Genomic DNA, 17,549 nt, shown 5'->3' with positions numbered 1-17,549 from the left:
TCTCTCTTCAGAGCATTCTCGAGGGGCAACAGATGCCTGTTGGTGAGCACTTCTTCTTCTTCTTTTGCCGGTGATCTGGACGACCGCTTTACACACTTTTGACAGAATAGATAGAGATGAGTTGAACGATGTAAAGAGCAAAGAGAGAGAGAAAGAATAAGAAAGATGATCGTGGGCGGGAAGAAAGAGAGTTTCTTCTTCTTCTTCTGCGGGGGAGAATAAGAGCTATGTGGCAAGAGGAAGAAGCAAAAGAAATGATGGAAGAATTGAAGGAAGGGACATTCCTTCCTGTTTCGAAATGCATTGACTCTTCGCCTTTTTATGTCATTTTCTCTGTCTCCGAATTTGCATGAAACCGAATTTTCGATGAGCTGGCATCTACAGTCGACATCCGGTGGGGCGATGTTGCAGTTTTAGGACTTGGCGTGGAGGGAAGGTGGAGATGATTGAAGTTTTCTTTGTGGACCCATGGGATTCTGGTTCAGTTCCCATATTTTCACTTTCAAGGTTTTTGGGATGGGAAAATATTCAAAATGCTTTTTTTCAGTGTAATTCGAAGATGATTCTATCGTGTTGGATAGCTTCTTTTTTTGATCATTTAGTACTGAGATATTAGCAAAAGTTTTTGGAGGCCTACTATCCTTTTTCAATGGAGGTTTCTAGGCCATCAGCTAAAAGTTAGGCCACTGATTTTCAGTTCCTAGCAGCACTATAAACCTAATTTTCACACATACAAAAAGTAATATGTAGAAAGTTGTGAAGAGAAGAGAGAAAAGATAAATGTAAAAACGTTACAATCAGAGAGGAAAGGGATATATTCGTCGTTTTTCCATCTCTCTTTCTCCATCTTTTCTTCACGGCACAAGGGCAGCTGTCGTCGTGTTGTGGTGCCATTGCGAACAGAAAGAAAAGAGAAGCGATGAGATAGTATCAGTGACTGAAGAGACCCAGAACTTACAAGACAAACGGACCGATCGGTTTTTAATGTCTCCCATGGGTGGGGTCCCTCTGAGACACAACTACTCGTGGGATGGATAACAGCCGAGAGAATTGAAAAGGGGAGTGTTCCCGAAGAATGCAAGTTATGAATTCTTAATGGGAGCGGAGATAGAAAATGACAGAATTCCCAAAATTTTGATAAAAGGAATTTGAGAAGAAAAGAGATAAATGTAAAGTTAGGGTTCGAGTCAAGGAACCAAAATTTCACAACAAAAGAGTTATCCACAATACCACACTGACATGAAAACTTGCTCAGTGAGATACTGTAGAAAGGAATCTAGGAATTTGAAAACACGCTCCAACGAGAAATTTAAAATTCTACAAGTTGAATCACAATATGAAGGAACTTCTGATATTCCGGAAAAAGAGATTCAAAACAATTCACATTGGAGTGGTTCATAGATGCAAAAACAATAGTTTATGAATTTCGCAATTCAATTTTTTTTGCTTTTTACGATGAGGGTTTCAGTTGTGATTCATGGGAATGTGAGTCATACAGTCACTCGATTTCTGGAAAAGTGTGACCCCGCGAAAAAAATCTCGGAAAATTTGAAGAAGAAACTTTCACATTGGAAGTGTGTGAAATTTCAGTGGAACTGGGAACAGAGTCATCAAAAAATCATAAATTTAAAATTACTCGACAACGAATTTTAATTTTTGAACTGAATAAAAAGAAATTGGGCCTCCGGATTCGAACCTAGCAGTTGTGGATTACAAAACTAGAGTTGTGGATTACAAAAACTCCATTGAGCCACTCGAACATCGTTGTAATTTACTGTGAGGTGAGTGATAAAAGCTCTCATTAGTGATACGAACACGCAGCTAGCCGTTTTCTGATGAATTAATATGGTTCTGATGTAGTTTTGATGGGAATGATCGTTCATTTGAATTGGGTAATAAAAAGAAGAAGAGATCAAAGGCATTTGGAAACTCATAAAAACAAATCGATGCACTTTAAAAGAAGGAGAGATAAGGGGCAATGGGACCATAATAACTGAGAGAGCACAAATAAAGTAAAAGGTACAAAACGTATATATGGAAAACGAGTTATATATTTGAAGACTCAGAGTGAGACAACACAAGGAGCTTGTACATGTTCTGTCTCACTATGCGCAGAAAGGGACGAAAAGTGACCGGAGGAAAAGAAGAGGATAGTATAGTCAGAAAAAGAGAAAATAGTGTGGAGAAATGAGAGATTCAGAGAGAATTGAATAGAGACGCAGACAGTACATGTGCAAATACAGAAAGAAGGGGTCATGGCCGGAAAAGGGCAAAAGTACGAAGAGAAGAAAGAGAAAGAAAAGAGAGATGGTTCTAATTGTTATTGTTTCTTATCAGTACTCAATGAAGCGCGCTCAATCGAACTATCTACTAATTGGGTTAGCGGGAATTCAAATCTCATTTTTAATTGAACGGGGATGTGCACTTTGACAAAGTAACTTTCCCATATGAAACTTCTATCTGAAAATCCAAGTTTTCTTTACATGCAACTTGAAAGCATGATTTTGCTGTATTGTTTGCAAGAAATGAAAAATAGAACATAGACATTTATAAACAGTATTTTACACAAATTTTCAATTTTTTGTCCATTAGAAGTAAGTACAGAACATGATAGGGATGAATAGAAATGATCGATTTTCACATAACTTTCAGTTGGAAGCGATCACAATGTGAACGAAGTTATCGGGGTAGGACAAGTTTTTTGAAGCGAAAATCAATGGGGTGTGAGCGGGAATGTCGATTCCGTGTGAGATCAGACGACGTTCTTCTGAATTTGGAGAAGTGGATGATGTCGTCGCACCAGAAGATGCAGACGATTCGGAAGTTGGAGTCGATGCTTCAGAAGACGGAGAGAGTTGGAGAACATCGGAAACGGCTTCTCCTATTGTTCGCAGTGATCCATTGGGATGTTTCAGAGTGATCAGCGCCTGAAAAAACGTTTATTGTGATTTTTTCTTTTCGTAATGATTCCTGTTTGAAATTATTAAGACTTGATTGTCGAGTTATACAGTTAAATTTTTAACAAACCTGTTTAAATGGTTGATTTTTTACATAAACTCTCAATGGAACATGCGTGAAATCTTTTCCATCTTTTGGATCCATCAGCTTTTGAACCATTGTCCAATATTCGTCAAAGTTGTCTGAAACAATTATTTTTTATTGATGTTTTCTATTAGAATTGTAAGTTCTGAGGACACAATTAAAATCAACAACTCACTATTCGTAATACTTCTCCACAATTGCGGCATTTCGTCCACCATCATACTATTGGTGATATCTGATTTCGTTTTCAAATAATCCGCTTCTTTAACTGTTTGCATGAACATCGCCTTCACCATATCCGGATCAACCATTTGGAATGTCTCTGGGGGTTGTGTCGTTTTTACGGAAATCTCCAGAATCGCATCATTTTCCAGAAGATTCGCTTGATCGTAGATTACTCCAATTGGTACATACATTTTGACTGGGCTTCCATTCACTTCCAACCATACTTTTTCCGAAAGAATTGGATCGCCACTATCTCGACGATTGAAGCTGGAGAGCGCCTGAAAGATTTTTCTTACTGGAAACTAAAAAAATATTATATATTAGGTTTTCATTATCCGATTTGAAAAACTCATTTTGAAATCAAATATTTCAAATGAACTCAGCGGGAAAGTTTGGAAGGACGCCGGAAGGTTTATGGATGGAAGGGGATATCGGAGCGTCGTTGCCTCATTTTCAAAAATTCCAATTGCTTTTACAACTTTATTCATCATATTGTAGGATGCAGAGCAAGAAATAAACAAAAGAAAACATGAAATCTTTATTTTCTGACATACTGAATATGTTTATCAGTCACTAAAATAATATGTCTTTTGTATGGCTCTTTTTTTAGTCGATTCTCGAAGAGCACGGGCTATCCGTCCACTAATACGCAAAGGTTTTCCACCTCCCACTCGCTGAAAGATAGTCGAGAATAACGTCAGTTCGCGCGTTTGCGCGTTACGCGTTTTTTTCTTTTCTTCTACTGGAGTTTCAGATTTTCTCGATAAAAACGTGATTTTTGGGTGAATTTCGAAAATCCATTCTCGGTGGTTGCTAAATGGGACCTATGGCTACATTTTAGGTACAAAACCCTCGCTGGTGGTTTGATACGAATAGCTGCATGCTCGTTTGAAATTTCAAAATACTAATTTTTCAATAAATTTCTGCGAAAATGGAGTTTATGACTTCAAAAAGACGCTTTTTAACAACACACAAATTTGAGAGAAATATAATATTATCATAGCAACAATTGAAAATTAATTTAGCGTTTAACTACTTTTTGGTTGGTTTTAGCTTGCAAATGTGCTCATTTTACAGTGACCAATTTTTATGAAGTAAGTGAGGTTTTTTTCCTGTCTGATGACAAAAAACTGTAAATGGACTATTTACGACACAAAAATCGCAAAACTAATTCATGAATCATGTCCTTTTTCGAGTTTGTGTCACGTTAGTTATATCTTGCTCTTAATATTTCCCAAAATGAGGTTTTGAGGCATTGTTTTGTGTTGTAAGACATTTTCTCATTGACAGAAGTCTGTTAATGACCATTTCAACCTTTTCCATATGTCTTCCTAAATCTTGATTTTTTGACAGAATCAGCTCTAGTATTAGTGCCTTTCTCGTGCGCGGTGCCGTGAAACGCGCCAGATACGTTGAAGGCGTATTAGTGGACGGATAGGGCGTGAAGAGCAAAGTTGTAAAAGCAATTTGAATTTTTGAAAATGAGGCAACGACACTCCGATATCCCCTTCCATCCATAAACCTTCCGGCGACCTTCCAAACTTTCCCGCTGAGAAGTTGTTTCTCTACTTTGTAAAAACAACCGCAATTGTAATTTCCATCAAAATTTCTTACTTTCGGAAGAGCCAACGCCAAATATGTAAATCTGGGAAGCATTGTGTAGAAGGGAAGTGGATCACCGAGTGGGCCACCAGCCTGTAGCGTGAACTGAACGGGAACTTGGGATTCCCATACTTTTCGACTAACTTCGTAATCCATCTGAATTGCTTATTTTGAAAATGTTGTTTCTTTAAGTTGACAGGTACCACATAGTTTAGATGTTTACATATTTTGAGATGAAAAGTTACAAATTAATATAAACTACAAATTCATTCGAGAGTTCGAGCGAGGCAGAAAATTATTACCAGTTGTTTTCAAAAATAATTGATCAGAAACAGATATAAAAACTGGGAAAAACAAAAGAAAAAGTTCCGGAAAGTTTGGGAAAGAACATTGTAGTAAATAGAGGGGGAAATGCAAATTACCTATTAAAAAATTAAGGAGACATTAAAGATTTTTAGAATCCAAAATTATCATTAACAAAATCAAAATTAGAATTATTATTTCCTCCGAAACTTTGTCCATCATCATCACCGAAACCCGTAAAATCAATTCCGTCGACATCAGCTGCATCAGCCTCGTCACCAGAATAATGATGTTGTTCCTCTTCCAGGTGTCGTGGGCGCTCCTGACTCTCTTCATGTTCTGCCGGAATATTAGGGTCATCCAGTTGAGAGAGAATTGCATCCATATGAGGGTCTAATGGAATTGTATTGTTGTCAGCGTGAATACTATCATATAGTCCGTCCAAATCAAATCCCCAATGATGATCCTGATCGTCCGCGACATCTTCTGTTTCATTTCCAAGATGAAATTGCACAGGCTCTGGATTCGCATCTGGTTCAACATAATAGGATGATGACGCGGGCTCTTGTGGCAATACTTCATCGAATCGTTGGAAGTCGTGAATTGAACTGGCAGGAGTACTCGCACGAGATCTTTCCTCCTCGTCTCGTCTCAACTTTTTATTCAGAATTCTCGCAGAAACTGATTTATGGATAGTGTTCTGAATAGATTCCCTTCGTTTCTGTTCTGTTACTTTCCGTTTCTCTTCGGCGAGCTTCCTTCGTTTCGGCATGTTTTCAGAGCTTAGTCCTCTCTGAAAAAATTAATACAGTTATTTGTTTGTTTGGATTTTCAGAAATATGAGACTAAACTTATAAGTAAAACTCCCATTCGAAAAAACACTAAGTTCTCAATGCTTACCATAATTTTTCCAACTTTCTCTCCAACTGCTTTCCTTCTTTCTTGCAAATTGATTCCAACACTTTTTAACAGCTCTTCAGCATTCGATGTTTTCATTGCAACTTGTTCAGAAACTGACATTGTAGTCAATCGTTTTCTAGCACTTGTCCAATCTTTGTGAGTAATGGTTTGTAAGCATTTCTCAACATCTTCAACTTGGTAGGTTACTCTAAAAATATTACGAGGTGTTTTTGGCAGAGTGGCGAGCAATTTGTCGACCAACCGTACTCCTGGACGTTTGAATGTAGTCGGAACAAGTTGGAAGTACCGGTCTTCAAAAAACTCCTCCATTCGATGCACCAACTCGGATTCCTGAAAAAAGTTTTTAAAATACATTTTCGAATAAAATATTTGCCTTGGGCCGAATTAAGTGGCATAAAGATAACGAAATATTTCAAGCACCTCCAGAGTCTCAAATCGTGAATTTTTAGAACAATTTTTTAACGTAACATGCTGAAAAAAATGAATCTTGAACGCAACTCTTACCTCCATTTTGAGAATCGAAGTCGATGCTTTCGGATCTGCAGCAACTTTCTCAATTAGAGATGACCACGACTTCGAGGAGTTATTGTGAAACCGTTTCCTTCTGATCGTTCGGCTTGTACCACATTTTCTAGCAGCCGCTTCGATTTCCTCATCAATGTTGTCGTTATCAATATCAGCGGTTTCAGATTTCGATTGTGCGGAGGTGGATGGGGTAGAATTATTATTATCCGCTATCCAGACACTATCAGCTTTCAAACGGTCTTGCCCACTTGACTTTTCCGAAATTGTTCCATCAGACGAATCAATTGTTGTCTCATTTCTAGAATTTGCTGAATTGGAAACCACACTTGAACATCTTGAAGTTGGTCGAGAGTTAGAGAATGTCAGCGGATACAAGTAGCGATATTTTTCCGGGAGTTTGAGGATGTTTGGAAGTGGTATGCATTTTTGACGTTTTTGAAATGGACTTTGATTGACGTGATAGATGTTTGAAGGCATGTCGAGTGGAAAGTTGCAGACCTGAAAAATATTTACTAGAAGAAATTTACCAAAAATGAAAAAAAAAACCAAAATAAATTATAAATATGTGACAGAAAACCATAAAGTATATTTTTGCTTTTCAAACCTCACTTGAAAAAGATAACCAAAATTTTTGCTTTTCCCAGATTTGGGCATTTACCTAACAAGATTGACGAACCTCGGAAATTTTTAGAAAATTGTTATCTTCTGACCAACATTCATAAACTTCATCTTGAAATGATATCGAACTCACATTAAAATTCTCACAGATCCACCAATACTTTGTGTATCCCTGCTTGTCGCAACTCATCATGTCCGGCTTCAGCCCTTGGTTTTTACATCGAGGGCATGTCCTCCATTCGGCTTTCATCTGGAAAATTGAGGTTATGAAGAAGAATTACGCTTTAGACAGACAAGAACTACACAAACTATTCAACTATTACAAAACTAACTGTTCGCATTGAAAATCTGATGAGAATATCGACGAGATGACGCGATGATGATTTTGCTGCTCTTCTTTTGGTCTTTTCACTAGAAAATTTGGTTTGAATGGTATCATTTGAAATGTGCAATGCTGAAGTTAACCATTCGATTCTCCTTTTTCATTAAGAAAAGATCATCGTGAGAATGGTTTTTCAAACATATACATATCATATCAAATTATCACTTACCACTCGGGGAGCAAAAGGTATTTGGGTAACCGAGAGATTTTTCGAACTACTGAATGAAATATATTCATGAAAAACTTACTGAGTCGGGTAATACAAATCGTGCAGGTCGCATCACTGACTCGCGATGGTCTGAAAAAATAAATGTTCAAATATTTTTTAAAGAGGAAAAAGTATTCCTATTAAAGTATTGATTTTTCTACAACAAAAACTTACAAAAATTTCTGTCTTTAAAAAAAATGTATTTTGAAGCGCTGAAAAAACTACTAAATTTCGAAAATGAAAACCTCCGTAAATTTAAACACAGCCTTTTCGTGGCAAGACCCCGGCACGCACCGCGCGACCGCGGCGCATTTGAAGGAGCTGAGACCTAACGCCGTTACCATTTCTCACGGACTTTTCAACTGTAATCAGACCAAAAGGACGGATTTTTCAGATAATAGATTTTTTCAAAATCACAAAACCAGAAAGAAAAAAAAATTTATCAATTTTTTAAATTAAAAAAGAGAAAGTCTACCACGAAACGAAAGATAGAGATCCGGAAATAAATTGATATTCATGAAACAGAACAGGAATTTCAGATATAAATAAGTAACATTAACAATTCAATCCCGAATTCACTTTGTTGATGTGGAAATGTAGAGGACGTTGTTTCCACGGATGAAAGCATCACCGTACTTGTTCTGAAGTTGTCCGTTGCTGTATTCTTCGGTCTGCTCGAGTGCGATGTTCATGTATCTGAAAAATGAACAATTTTCAGAGAAACTCCATGTATGAAATTTATGTTCTATGCAACATTCGTCGAAATTTTATTGAATTTCGAGTTACTAACCCATCGAGACAGGCGAGAATTCCTCTGTAATCAACTCCAGAGTTGAGTTTGACCACAACGGGCTTTCCGATGACTCTCTTTAAGAACTCCGATGGATTTTGGCGTTTGCTCATTTTACTTTGGCTGAAAATTTAGAGATGATGTACTCAATATGCTGCATGTGTGACTTTGGTAAAATTGGAGAAATAGAACTCAAAACTTAAAACGAACACCACTGCGAGGAAAACCAGCAAATGATTTTATATAAAAGGCTTCATTGAAAGAGGATGGAAAGTGCGACGAGTTGTGCATGTGTTTTTTGAAAAAGAGATAAAACAAATATGAAATGAAATAAATTGCATGTTAATATGTAGTGGTTCAGAGAGAATTAGGTACATACAAAGTGTACAAAAAATGAAAAATAAATGCAGGTGTGAATATTTCGTTGAGACGGACTAGGGAGTTTATGATGAGAAGAAGCAGCGAGTGTAATTTTTCTGAACATTGATGATATGAAATTCGAAAAAGTGGAATAAAAGTGTATAAAATTGGATTTCCGAGTGATTAGGTATTGAAATACATTGCTTGAAATTTCATAAAAAAGGAAAGAACAATTGAAAAATGTCCTAATTTTCGCCTTGCCCAGAATCCTCGTCATCGTCGGCGTAATCCGAACCACATTCATCGTCGTCTTCCTCCTCATCTTCTTCTTCGTAGTCGTACCCGTAATCGTCATCTAGAAATAGTGAATTGTATAATGGGAAAGGCACGTATAATTTGAAATATTCCTTTTTTTAAAAAGAAATAATCAATTTTCACGAACTCTACTCATAGACTTTCAAAAACATACTGAAATCAATTCCATCGAGAACATCGTCCTGCTGTGGTGGAGCCCACTTCACACAGTATTCCTCGATAGTTTCAGGCACAGAGATTCCTTCCTTCTGTGCAACTTTCTTCGAATCTTCAACTTGCTTTTGTACAATTTTTGCGTACTCTGGATCAGAATCCTCCTTCCATTTTCTGTACATGACTGATGCATCGACATTGGCAGGCGATGAGGTGTTTGGCTCGTTGAGAAGAGAAATGACAGAGAGAAGAATTGTGCGAACGCTTTGAGTTGGATTCCATCGTTCACATGCAAGTTCTCCGCTTTGTGGATCGTCGATTGGTGCGTGTAAGATGCTGATGCACAAATCTCCGTTCTGAAAAAATGAGTTGATTGTGAAAGTCAGGAAAAGCTGTTGACAGAGAATCGTCAGCATAACTACGGTTTCGCTTTTGTTTTAAAAAATGAGATTTTCGATATTTTTCATGCTGAATGTTTTGAATTTACGATTCCTCGTGAATATCCTGAAGATGCGTGCACAAGAAAAACTAGAAACAGCGCAGTTGCTCTTGGGAGTGCAAGCGTGCCCTAATGGACAATCTATCACGTGGCATTGACTCAACATCGGAAAAAGATAAAATCAATGAAAAGGGGTTCTATTCATAAATTTATCACGAGAAGGCTGTGATTGGAGTGCGTTATCATTGAAAATAATAAATGATAACCCTAGTATGAAAATAGTGGAAATTCATTGGTTTCAGAGTCTAGTGCAAAATCTTACCTCATAGACGTTTGGATGCCAGACTTTTGTAGTGAACTTCATCGATGGAGGCGAGTATGGATAGTTTGACGGGAATCTGATAGTCGCTTTGAAGTATCCTCCTTGGTAAAGTGTCTTTGGTGGTCCATAAATTCCGACACTCCACACGAAAAGATTGTCCTCGTTGACGTCTATCGTAAATCCCTCCACCGGTTGAGATTGCAGATTTTTGAGTTCCATGGACAATGCACGCAACGCCCCAGATGATGTCGATGCTCTCGAGTCCATGGTTCTGAAATGGAAAAAATCAATAACTAGGATTTTTTTCTGATTGATTGGTGTGAAAAGAGGAAGGAGGAAATTGCCTGTGTGTGTAACAAAGCGATATAGAAAAGAAACGAAAACCGGCCTCAGTCCAGAAGCACAGGAGGAAAAAAGAGAAAAGGTTGGTTGGTGTCTCACTGGGAAAGAGAAGAATCGAAGTGAAGGCGCATAGACAAATATATAGAGAGAAACGACGGGCAAGCGCAAGAGAAAAAGAGCGAAACGTCTCTTTTCTCTTGCTGACTGAACCAATCTACGACACAGACGGATGGAGGGAGAAGGGGTCGATATGAGACAGAGTGTAGAGGGTGAGGCCTAAAGGTCTATGTCGTTATGAAGAGTAGAGTGAGAGGCCTAATGACACTGTAAATTTGCATAGCCGAAAGGTAGTACAGTACTACGTAACCCCTAGTATCTTGTTAGCTCATCTGACGAAGTGCAACAGGGAAGAATAGACCTATGAGAAACTTACATAATGTGATGCAATATTAGATATGAAAGGGTGTTGATAGGATCAAAGACTAGACAAAGAATGAGGCTAGTTTCATATTGAATCAATGGCTTAATCTAACAGATCTGAGTCTTTTTTGAGTAATGAGCTCTCACAAATTTAAATGAATTGATGGTTGAAGGACCAATATATGTGATTAAGACAACACCTGTTAAAAGCTAATAGAGACCAAACCTTAAGGAGGTCTGAGAAAAAGAAAACAAGACACCGAAATATCAGTGACCACCTTCCAAGTAAACACTTCTTGCTCTCTCTGTTCTTCTAATCATCTGATCTATAAAACACTTTGTGACGATCGCTGGTGTTTCAGAAAATATTTTTAGCTTTTCAAAATACTTCTAAGATTCTCAACTGCAATTCACTGATGTTCAATTTTTTCAATGATGGACAACGAAGTCTATCGATTTGAACTCTTTGGGTTTATAGACCAATTTGAAATTGAGAAAGACTCTTCTGACCGAATCAAACTGGGAAACCCTCATCATTTCGTATGCTAATCCACTAGATTAGCATAACTCAATTATCTATGAGTTCTCTTCGATCAGATGTCAATTTCAGAGACATAAGAGGATTGTCAAATTCAGATGACCATTTCAATTCCTATCATTTTCAGATTAGGTGGAAAATAAGAATATCGAAATTGGTGAAACAAAATTCAAATAATGTCAGAATCAAAAGACAATCTTAGACCATGAGATCTTAACAAAATGTCGTGCGAGATGACTGGAAAAAATCGTATGACGAAAAAACTTGGGGGCAGATGACCTAGACCCCACCTACCCGAAATCGATCGGCTGACACCGTGACAGGTGTACTGGGGCAATAGAGAGAAGAGAACGGGGAGAAAGGAAAGATCACAAGTGCACCACATGTGGTCTCGTTCTCGATTGGTTGGTCGGAGATTAAATTTGGTCATCTTGGAGCAGATAGATTAGAGGAGGAGAGAGAATGAGAAAATTATGGGTGTTCTGTTATGTATGGACCACATGCAGAGACGGAGGGGCTACATGACATTTAGCATAGGTAGGCCTGTTATAAATAGGACCACGGTCATCTATTCGGGTCTCCGGACAAGAGCATAACAAAGTTTGTACTCAAGAAACCGTTTCAATTTTTACGGGAATCAACATATGACATTCAAGTGCATACAACCATTTTGTTGCAGAAGAAGCTGCCCAAGAGTACTGTACTTACTTCAGGATGCTCATCAACCTCGACTCCGCCATAGGTTAAACTTGTTTTTCTCACAATTACGAGACCCCAACCTTTCAATAATCTTCACAACAACACAAAAACGAGATATTTTGTTTGGCGTATCCGTTTAATCGGCTTACATCCATCACACACCGTCTACAGGCACACACAAAATGTTGCATTGTGAATCTCGACAGTTTTCAGTCCTAATTCAGTCACCAACATAGTTATATTGATTTCACTATTCAAATATTCCTCTTTCTAGGATTTTTTGAGGAGAATGGCGGGTGAGTAAACTAAATGGCTGACGGAAAAAGAAGAAAGAAAGTGACATTCTTTTTTCCAATGTATTACAGTAGCGGAAATAATCATTGCTTGCCTGGCAGCCAGTATGCTTTTAATGTGTTGTGTCACGTGCTTCATTCTCTACGTCTACCACAAAACTTCAAGTCGATTGCGACGAGCGAGGTCAGCATAGATGAGACAAAAGTGTTGGTAGTAAAAGTACTAAAACTTTCGAATTGTTACAGTCGAGGCAGAACACCAAAGCAGGTACAGCAACTACCAAAAGTGGAAGAACCAGTGCCACCCGTGCCTATCGCAGTATCGTCTGTCGAGGTTAAAACAAAAGAAAATGAAACAGATGGGAAGAATCAGATAAATGGATTTCAAAAGATCTCAGCACCTGCTACCGAGAAACGCCCCAACAAATTACGAATCGAAACGAACAAAGTGTGCCCGGCACAGAGTGCGATAGCTATGGAGACGTAAGGGCAACATGAAAAAGAGGTCTTCGTTTATGAGGGTCCCTTTTCTGGTGGGAGGAGAGACGAAAAAGGATCTTTTAGTCTCTACAAAGGCTGGAGTGGAGAGAGAAATAGAGTGACTCACCCAGTTGAGCAGTTCCCCAGAATCAGAGAAATTGGATTTTGAAAAGTTTAACGAAAAAAAGAACCAGAAATTTGTAAACGAAGTTAGAGCTGGAGAAAATTGCTAATGAACTAGTCATTTGTAAGAAGTTTCGAGACCTATTCATGGACACTCCAGGTCTTGGAGTCATGATACGGGCTCTGTAATATGCAGAGCGAGAAAAAAAATGAGTCGATGTTTTTTTTATCAAAATAACCTCGTTTTTTTCATTGTGGAGAAAAACAGGAGGCGTTACTCATTCAATTCGGTGTAACTACGACGCACCGCCTCTTTTTTAATATTAGATCTTATTTGACCAAAGTTCCCTCTAATCGTTTTCATGACTCATTGATAATTAGTTTCTTTCCAAGATCATAAAAACAAAGAGGGGACGAAGTAAAAATTGAAAAACGAGACAGTGTGTAGTAGTTTCTAGGTGGAAACGGATTCCCAACTTTTTCGATCTATTTAGATGAGTAAAAAGAAAGAGGAAATAAGCATTAAAAAAGAAGAAAAAAACTCTTAAGAGACTACTCAGCCGACAGCTTCCTGGCAAGTATGACGAAGGACAGCGCGAATCGACGACGTCTTCTTCATGACGAGTTCCTGGTAAGAGACACACGACATACTAAGAACACAAATGGGAATGACGAAGTGTGGTTTTGCTCTCTTTCTAGGTTCTCTCGCGAACGGAGGCTCGTCGACTGACACGGAGCACAGACAGAGCAACGAGACATGCAGCAGCCAATAGATACTCAGACATTGTGCCTTGTGAGTTCTCTCTTCTTTTGTGTGTCATCCTTATTTTTCAGGAAAAAACGACAAGGTCATTTCTCTTTCTCTTTTTTCAGATGATCACACGCTTGTCGAACTCGATACCGGGGACTACATCAATGCGAGCTTCGTTCAGGTGCACTTTTAGTCCTCGCACTAGTAGAAGTCCTTGTCCTTTGTAGAGACCAAAGATTCAGAAATGCATACAAAGTGCACCTCATCCGACCACATACGTACACTTTTATAGGGTGAGACTGATGCATTGCGATGGATTGCCACACAAGCACCAATAGACGCAGGAGAAAGTGTCGGGAAAGAGACAGTTTCAGACTTTTGGCAAATGATTGTACAGTATGACGTGGCATGCATTGTCATGTTAGGACAGCATCAGGAAGATTTTGTGGTGGGTTTGAATTGATTTTGGAGAGGAATAGAAGAGAGATAAAGAGAAAGAGTGGGGATGGGCTTATCTAGAATAAACATAGGAGGTGGGAGCATAGTTCAAAAACGTCAATTTTGGAAGGGAGGAAGCCAGAAATCCTTAAGGATTATTTTCATACTTGTCAAATGAGGGGCCGGGCCCGGCGGCGAAACAGTTTGGACATTTCTGTAGCCGTGGAAGGAAACAATAGAAAAATGGCGAAAGTAATTATATTATAAAACTTGAAAAAAATGCTTTGAAAATTTTCTTTCGATATGAAAATGAACTCAGACACACATACAATATTCTATGAAAAAAATCAGAGTTGAACTTAGTCCACCTTTACTCAAATTCGAAAAAAAATTTGAAAAAAAAACCCTCCAAAAGACGGGCCTGAGGGGCCGGGCCGGGCCGGGCCTGAAGTTTTGGAAAAAAAGCCCGGCCCGGCCCTTGACAAGTATGATTATTTTTGAAAATAGTAAAAAGCTCTCAATCTACTCTTATTCGTGCAAAAAGACACTGAATACAAACCAGAAGCGTCTAGAAGACCTAAGCATAAACTTGGAGCATTTCCGATAAAAAATGGGCACCTCGAACAACATGAGCGATTTTGACTCTATTAGGTCTGACCTTCATTTTATCCTAAACTTATCTCCAAACTAGTTCTTTTTGAAAAAGGAATGGTCTGATTCTAACTGTTATTTGCAAAGTAATCACCTTCTAAATGTACCGGAAATCACCAAAAACTGAAGTAACATGACAGATTACAAAACTTCCGTTGGTCAAGTCAACTAAATTCAATTCGAAAAATCGTAATATCGTCGAAACGAAATAAGGGAGTCACCTGATTCGTGACGAGAAACACGTTTGACGTATCAAATTTGGCATGGTCGTTTAACATTTTAACAAATGTTAAACACTTTTGGTCTCTGTGCCAGCCAGTAGGTGGAGGCGGACAGGGGTAGAAAGGTCAATACCAAAGAACTTAGTTTCTTTCGAAATATTGCGAAAACCCATTTGATTAATAGAAAACGAAAGTTTGGAAACTCAAGGGACACCATTTGAAAACTACTGTTAACAACATTAGGAAAAACAGAATAATATATCTACGTTTCAGCAAAAATGTGGCGAGTACTGGCCAGAATCAATGGGAAAAACAGCAAGATACGGGAACGTCGAGGTGAAAGTTGTTTGCGAACTCGAAGAAAAATCTTGGGTGCATCGAGAGTTTGATGTTTCGCCGACTTCATCCTATTTTCGAGGAGCCAGTGCAAAAAGTAGTCAAAAGAGCCGGCTGAGCCACACAAGCCAAAGTCACGTAAAAGTATCTCATTGGCAGTACAAAGAGTGGAAAGATAACGATACTCCCCGCATTTCGAGTTTCCTCGAGTTTTTGCTCCAAGTTCGCCGACGACAATACACGTCACCAGTTGTTGTTCATTGCAGGTGAGATAGAGCGTGTTTGTGTGTCTACGGGAGGAAAAGAAATGGATGGTGGTGATTGGAGCGTGGAAAAAACGAGTGAAGGGAAAACAACAAACAAATTGTTTTTTGAGGGGCGAAATGGGTGAAGGGGGTGAATATAAATTCGTTGAAAACATATATAGCTCCTGTTTGAACAGGTGGAACGAGAGGGGTTAGTCATTCAGATTCTATAGAACTCATTAAAGACCTGGAATTTTCAGAATTCTTTGAAGACGGTTGTTATCGTGTTTTTCGTCAATTCTTTGAAATTAATACTCCACCCACATTTTCGATTATCTCGATCACTCGTCCGCTATTTTTGACAATTCTCGCACCAAAAAAGTCGGAAAGTCATTTGTGAGGTCGTGCGATTGATGGAGATATGAGAACTATTTGGATCTAACAAACGTTGCAGTACTCAAATTATATAGATTTCACAAATTTTCAGTGCTGGAATAGGACGTACTGGTGTCTTCATCTGTACGGACAATGTGATTTCACGATTTGAATCGGAAGGAATAATCGACATTTTCAGGTATGTAAAGGCGTCGTTATTACACTTCTCAACTACCATTTTTATAGCGAAGTGAATCGATCACGACAACAACGACCAAGTATGGTATACACTGTGAAGCAGTATGAATGCATTTATAACACTATCGGTGAATACTTGAAGCAAACGCAGCAACAAAAGTGACACCTAGTATATATTATAAGTATATCTGAGTAGTTTATGTGTGTTGAATGGAGAAAAAGAGTGAGGACGAACTAATGAAGTGTTTCTTTTCATGTGGATTCTTTTTGTATGGGAAACTGGAGAAAAGATCGGAAATTTCAAGAAGGGAAGAGGGAAAACTATTTGACTGAAAAATAGAGAAGAAACATTAAATTCGAGACAGAAATACATGGAAAATCTCAGTTTCAAACCTATTTTCGAGAAAAATTCAACAAAAATAGAATTAGAATTTAGTTCCAACCAGGACTGATATCAATTAGAGTTTCTCAACCATAGTTTCCCTTCGAATGACTAGAAAGGATAATTATGCAAAACATTAGTTCGGCAGAATTCACAAAAATAGTATTGAGCAGGTATTCGAAAAAAAAATAGAAAACCGAAAACTTCAGAACAAAATCTACTTACTTTCGGTACGTGCTGACTTATAATTGAAAAAAGATGGAAAATGCGATGAAAAGAGACTCTTCAATTCAATTTTCCAAAATTGTACAAACAATAAGAAAAAACGAGAAAAAGAAAACTAGAAATTGAAAAAAGTCTGATTTTACGACGGTCATTACAGATTTGGCTGTGATTTAAAATGGTAGAGTTGCTCATTTACATTGCTCATTTGTTAGGGAAAACACGGAGAAAACAGAAAATTGAAGAAAAAAGAGAAATCATTTTGAAAAACAAAACGTAAAATTTAAAACTGAAACTTTGCCGCCAAGACGCGCACGCCGAGCGGACCAGCGAACTGCTTGCGGGTCAATAGACAGTTGAAAAATATCAATTTTGGGTTACTGTAGCTCTTTTTATTACAAATTTTGAAAGAATGAAAAAAAAAACATGAGAAGTGTTATTATCGAAATAAAAAAGTTCCGACATTTTTTCCTCGTCGGTGTTTGCGGACTCAAGCCAAAATTATCAAATTTTGGCTTGAGTCCGCAAACACCGAGGGGGAAAAAATGTCGGAACTTTTTTGTTGCGACAATAAGTAAGCTGGATAAAAGGTAAAACATAAAACCCGTAACTATGGAAATTAGAGATCAA

At 38.1% G+C, this 17,549-nt stretch overlaps 4 protein-coding genes across 4 annotated transcripts; 1 reads left to right on the top strand and 3 right to left on the bottom strand.

Annotated features, from left to right (window-relative positions):
• Positions 1-2,648: 2,648 nt before the first annotated feature.
• GCK72_001173 (uncharacterized protein) lies at positions 2,649-5,025 on the bottom strand (the record flags this gene model as incomplete). The annotated part of the gene is made up of 4 exons (XM_003111158.2): positions 2,649-2,927; positions 3,028-3,140; positions 3,218-3,545; positions 4,882-5,025. 4 exons carry the CDS (start codon positions 5,023-5,025, stop codon positions 2,649-2,651), a joined length of 864 nt encoding a protein of 287 aa, XP_003111206.1.
• Positions 5,026-5,323: 298 nt separating this feature from the next.
• On the bottom strand, positions 5,324-7,577 carry GCK72_001172 (uncharacterized protein; the record flags this gene model as incomplete). The annotated part of the gene is made up of 6 exons (XM_003111242.2): positions 5,324-5,965; positions 6,073-6,280; positions 6,335-6,423; positions 6,598-7,116; positions 7,370-7,486; positions 7,569-7,577. The coding sequence occupies 6 exons, from the start codon at positions 7,575-7,577 to the stop codon at positions 5,324-5,326; spliced, it is 1,584 nt and encodes a 527-aa protein (XP_003111290.2).
• Positions 7,578-8,401: 824 nt separating this feature from the next.
• Positions 8,402-8,907, bottom strand: GCK72_001171 (uncharacterized protein; the record flags this gene model as incomplete). The annotated part of the gene is made up of 3 exons (XM_003111289.2): positions 8,402-8,522; positions 8,617-8,739; positions 8,816-8,907. The coding sequence occupies 3 exons, from the start codon at positions 8,905-8,907 to the stop codon at positions 8,402-8,404; spliced, it is 336 nt and encodes a 111-aa protein (XP_003111337.2).
• Positions 8,908-12,604: 3,697 nt separating this feature from the next.
• GCK72_001170 (uncharacterized protein) lies at positions 12,605-16,478 on the top strand (the record flags this gene model as incomplete). Its single annotated transcript, XM_003111228.2, has 9 exons — positions 12,605-12,681; positions 12,744-12,980; positions 13,650-13,731; positions 13,800-13,893; positions 13,974-14,032; positions 14,144-14,299; positions 15,435-15,763; positions 16,230-16,316; positions 16,364-16,478. The coding sequence occupies 9 exons, from the start codon at positions 12,605-12,607 to the stop codon at positions 16,476-16,478; spliced, it is 1,236 nt and encodes a 411-aa protein (XP_003111276.2).
• Between the last annotated feature and the right edge of the window lie 1,071 nt (positions 16,479-17,549).

The sequence above is a fragment of the Caenorhabditis remanei genome, chromosome I (genome assembly GCF_010183535.1).
Source record: "Caenorhabditis remanei strain PX506 chromosome I, whole genome shotgun sequence".
Classification (NCBI taxonomy): domain Eukaryota; kingdom Metazoa; phylum Nematoda; class Chromadorea; order Rhabditida; family Rhabditidae; genus Caenorhabditis; species Caenorhabditis remanei.
Note: the sequence above shows the minus strand (reverse complement) of the source record. Positions and strands in the feature narration are given on the sequence as shown.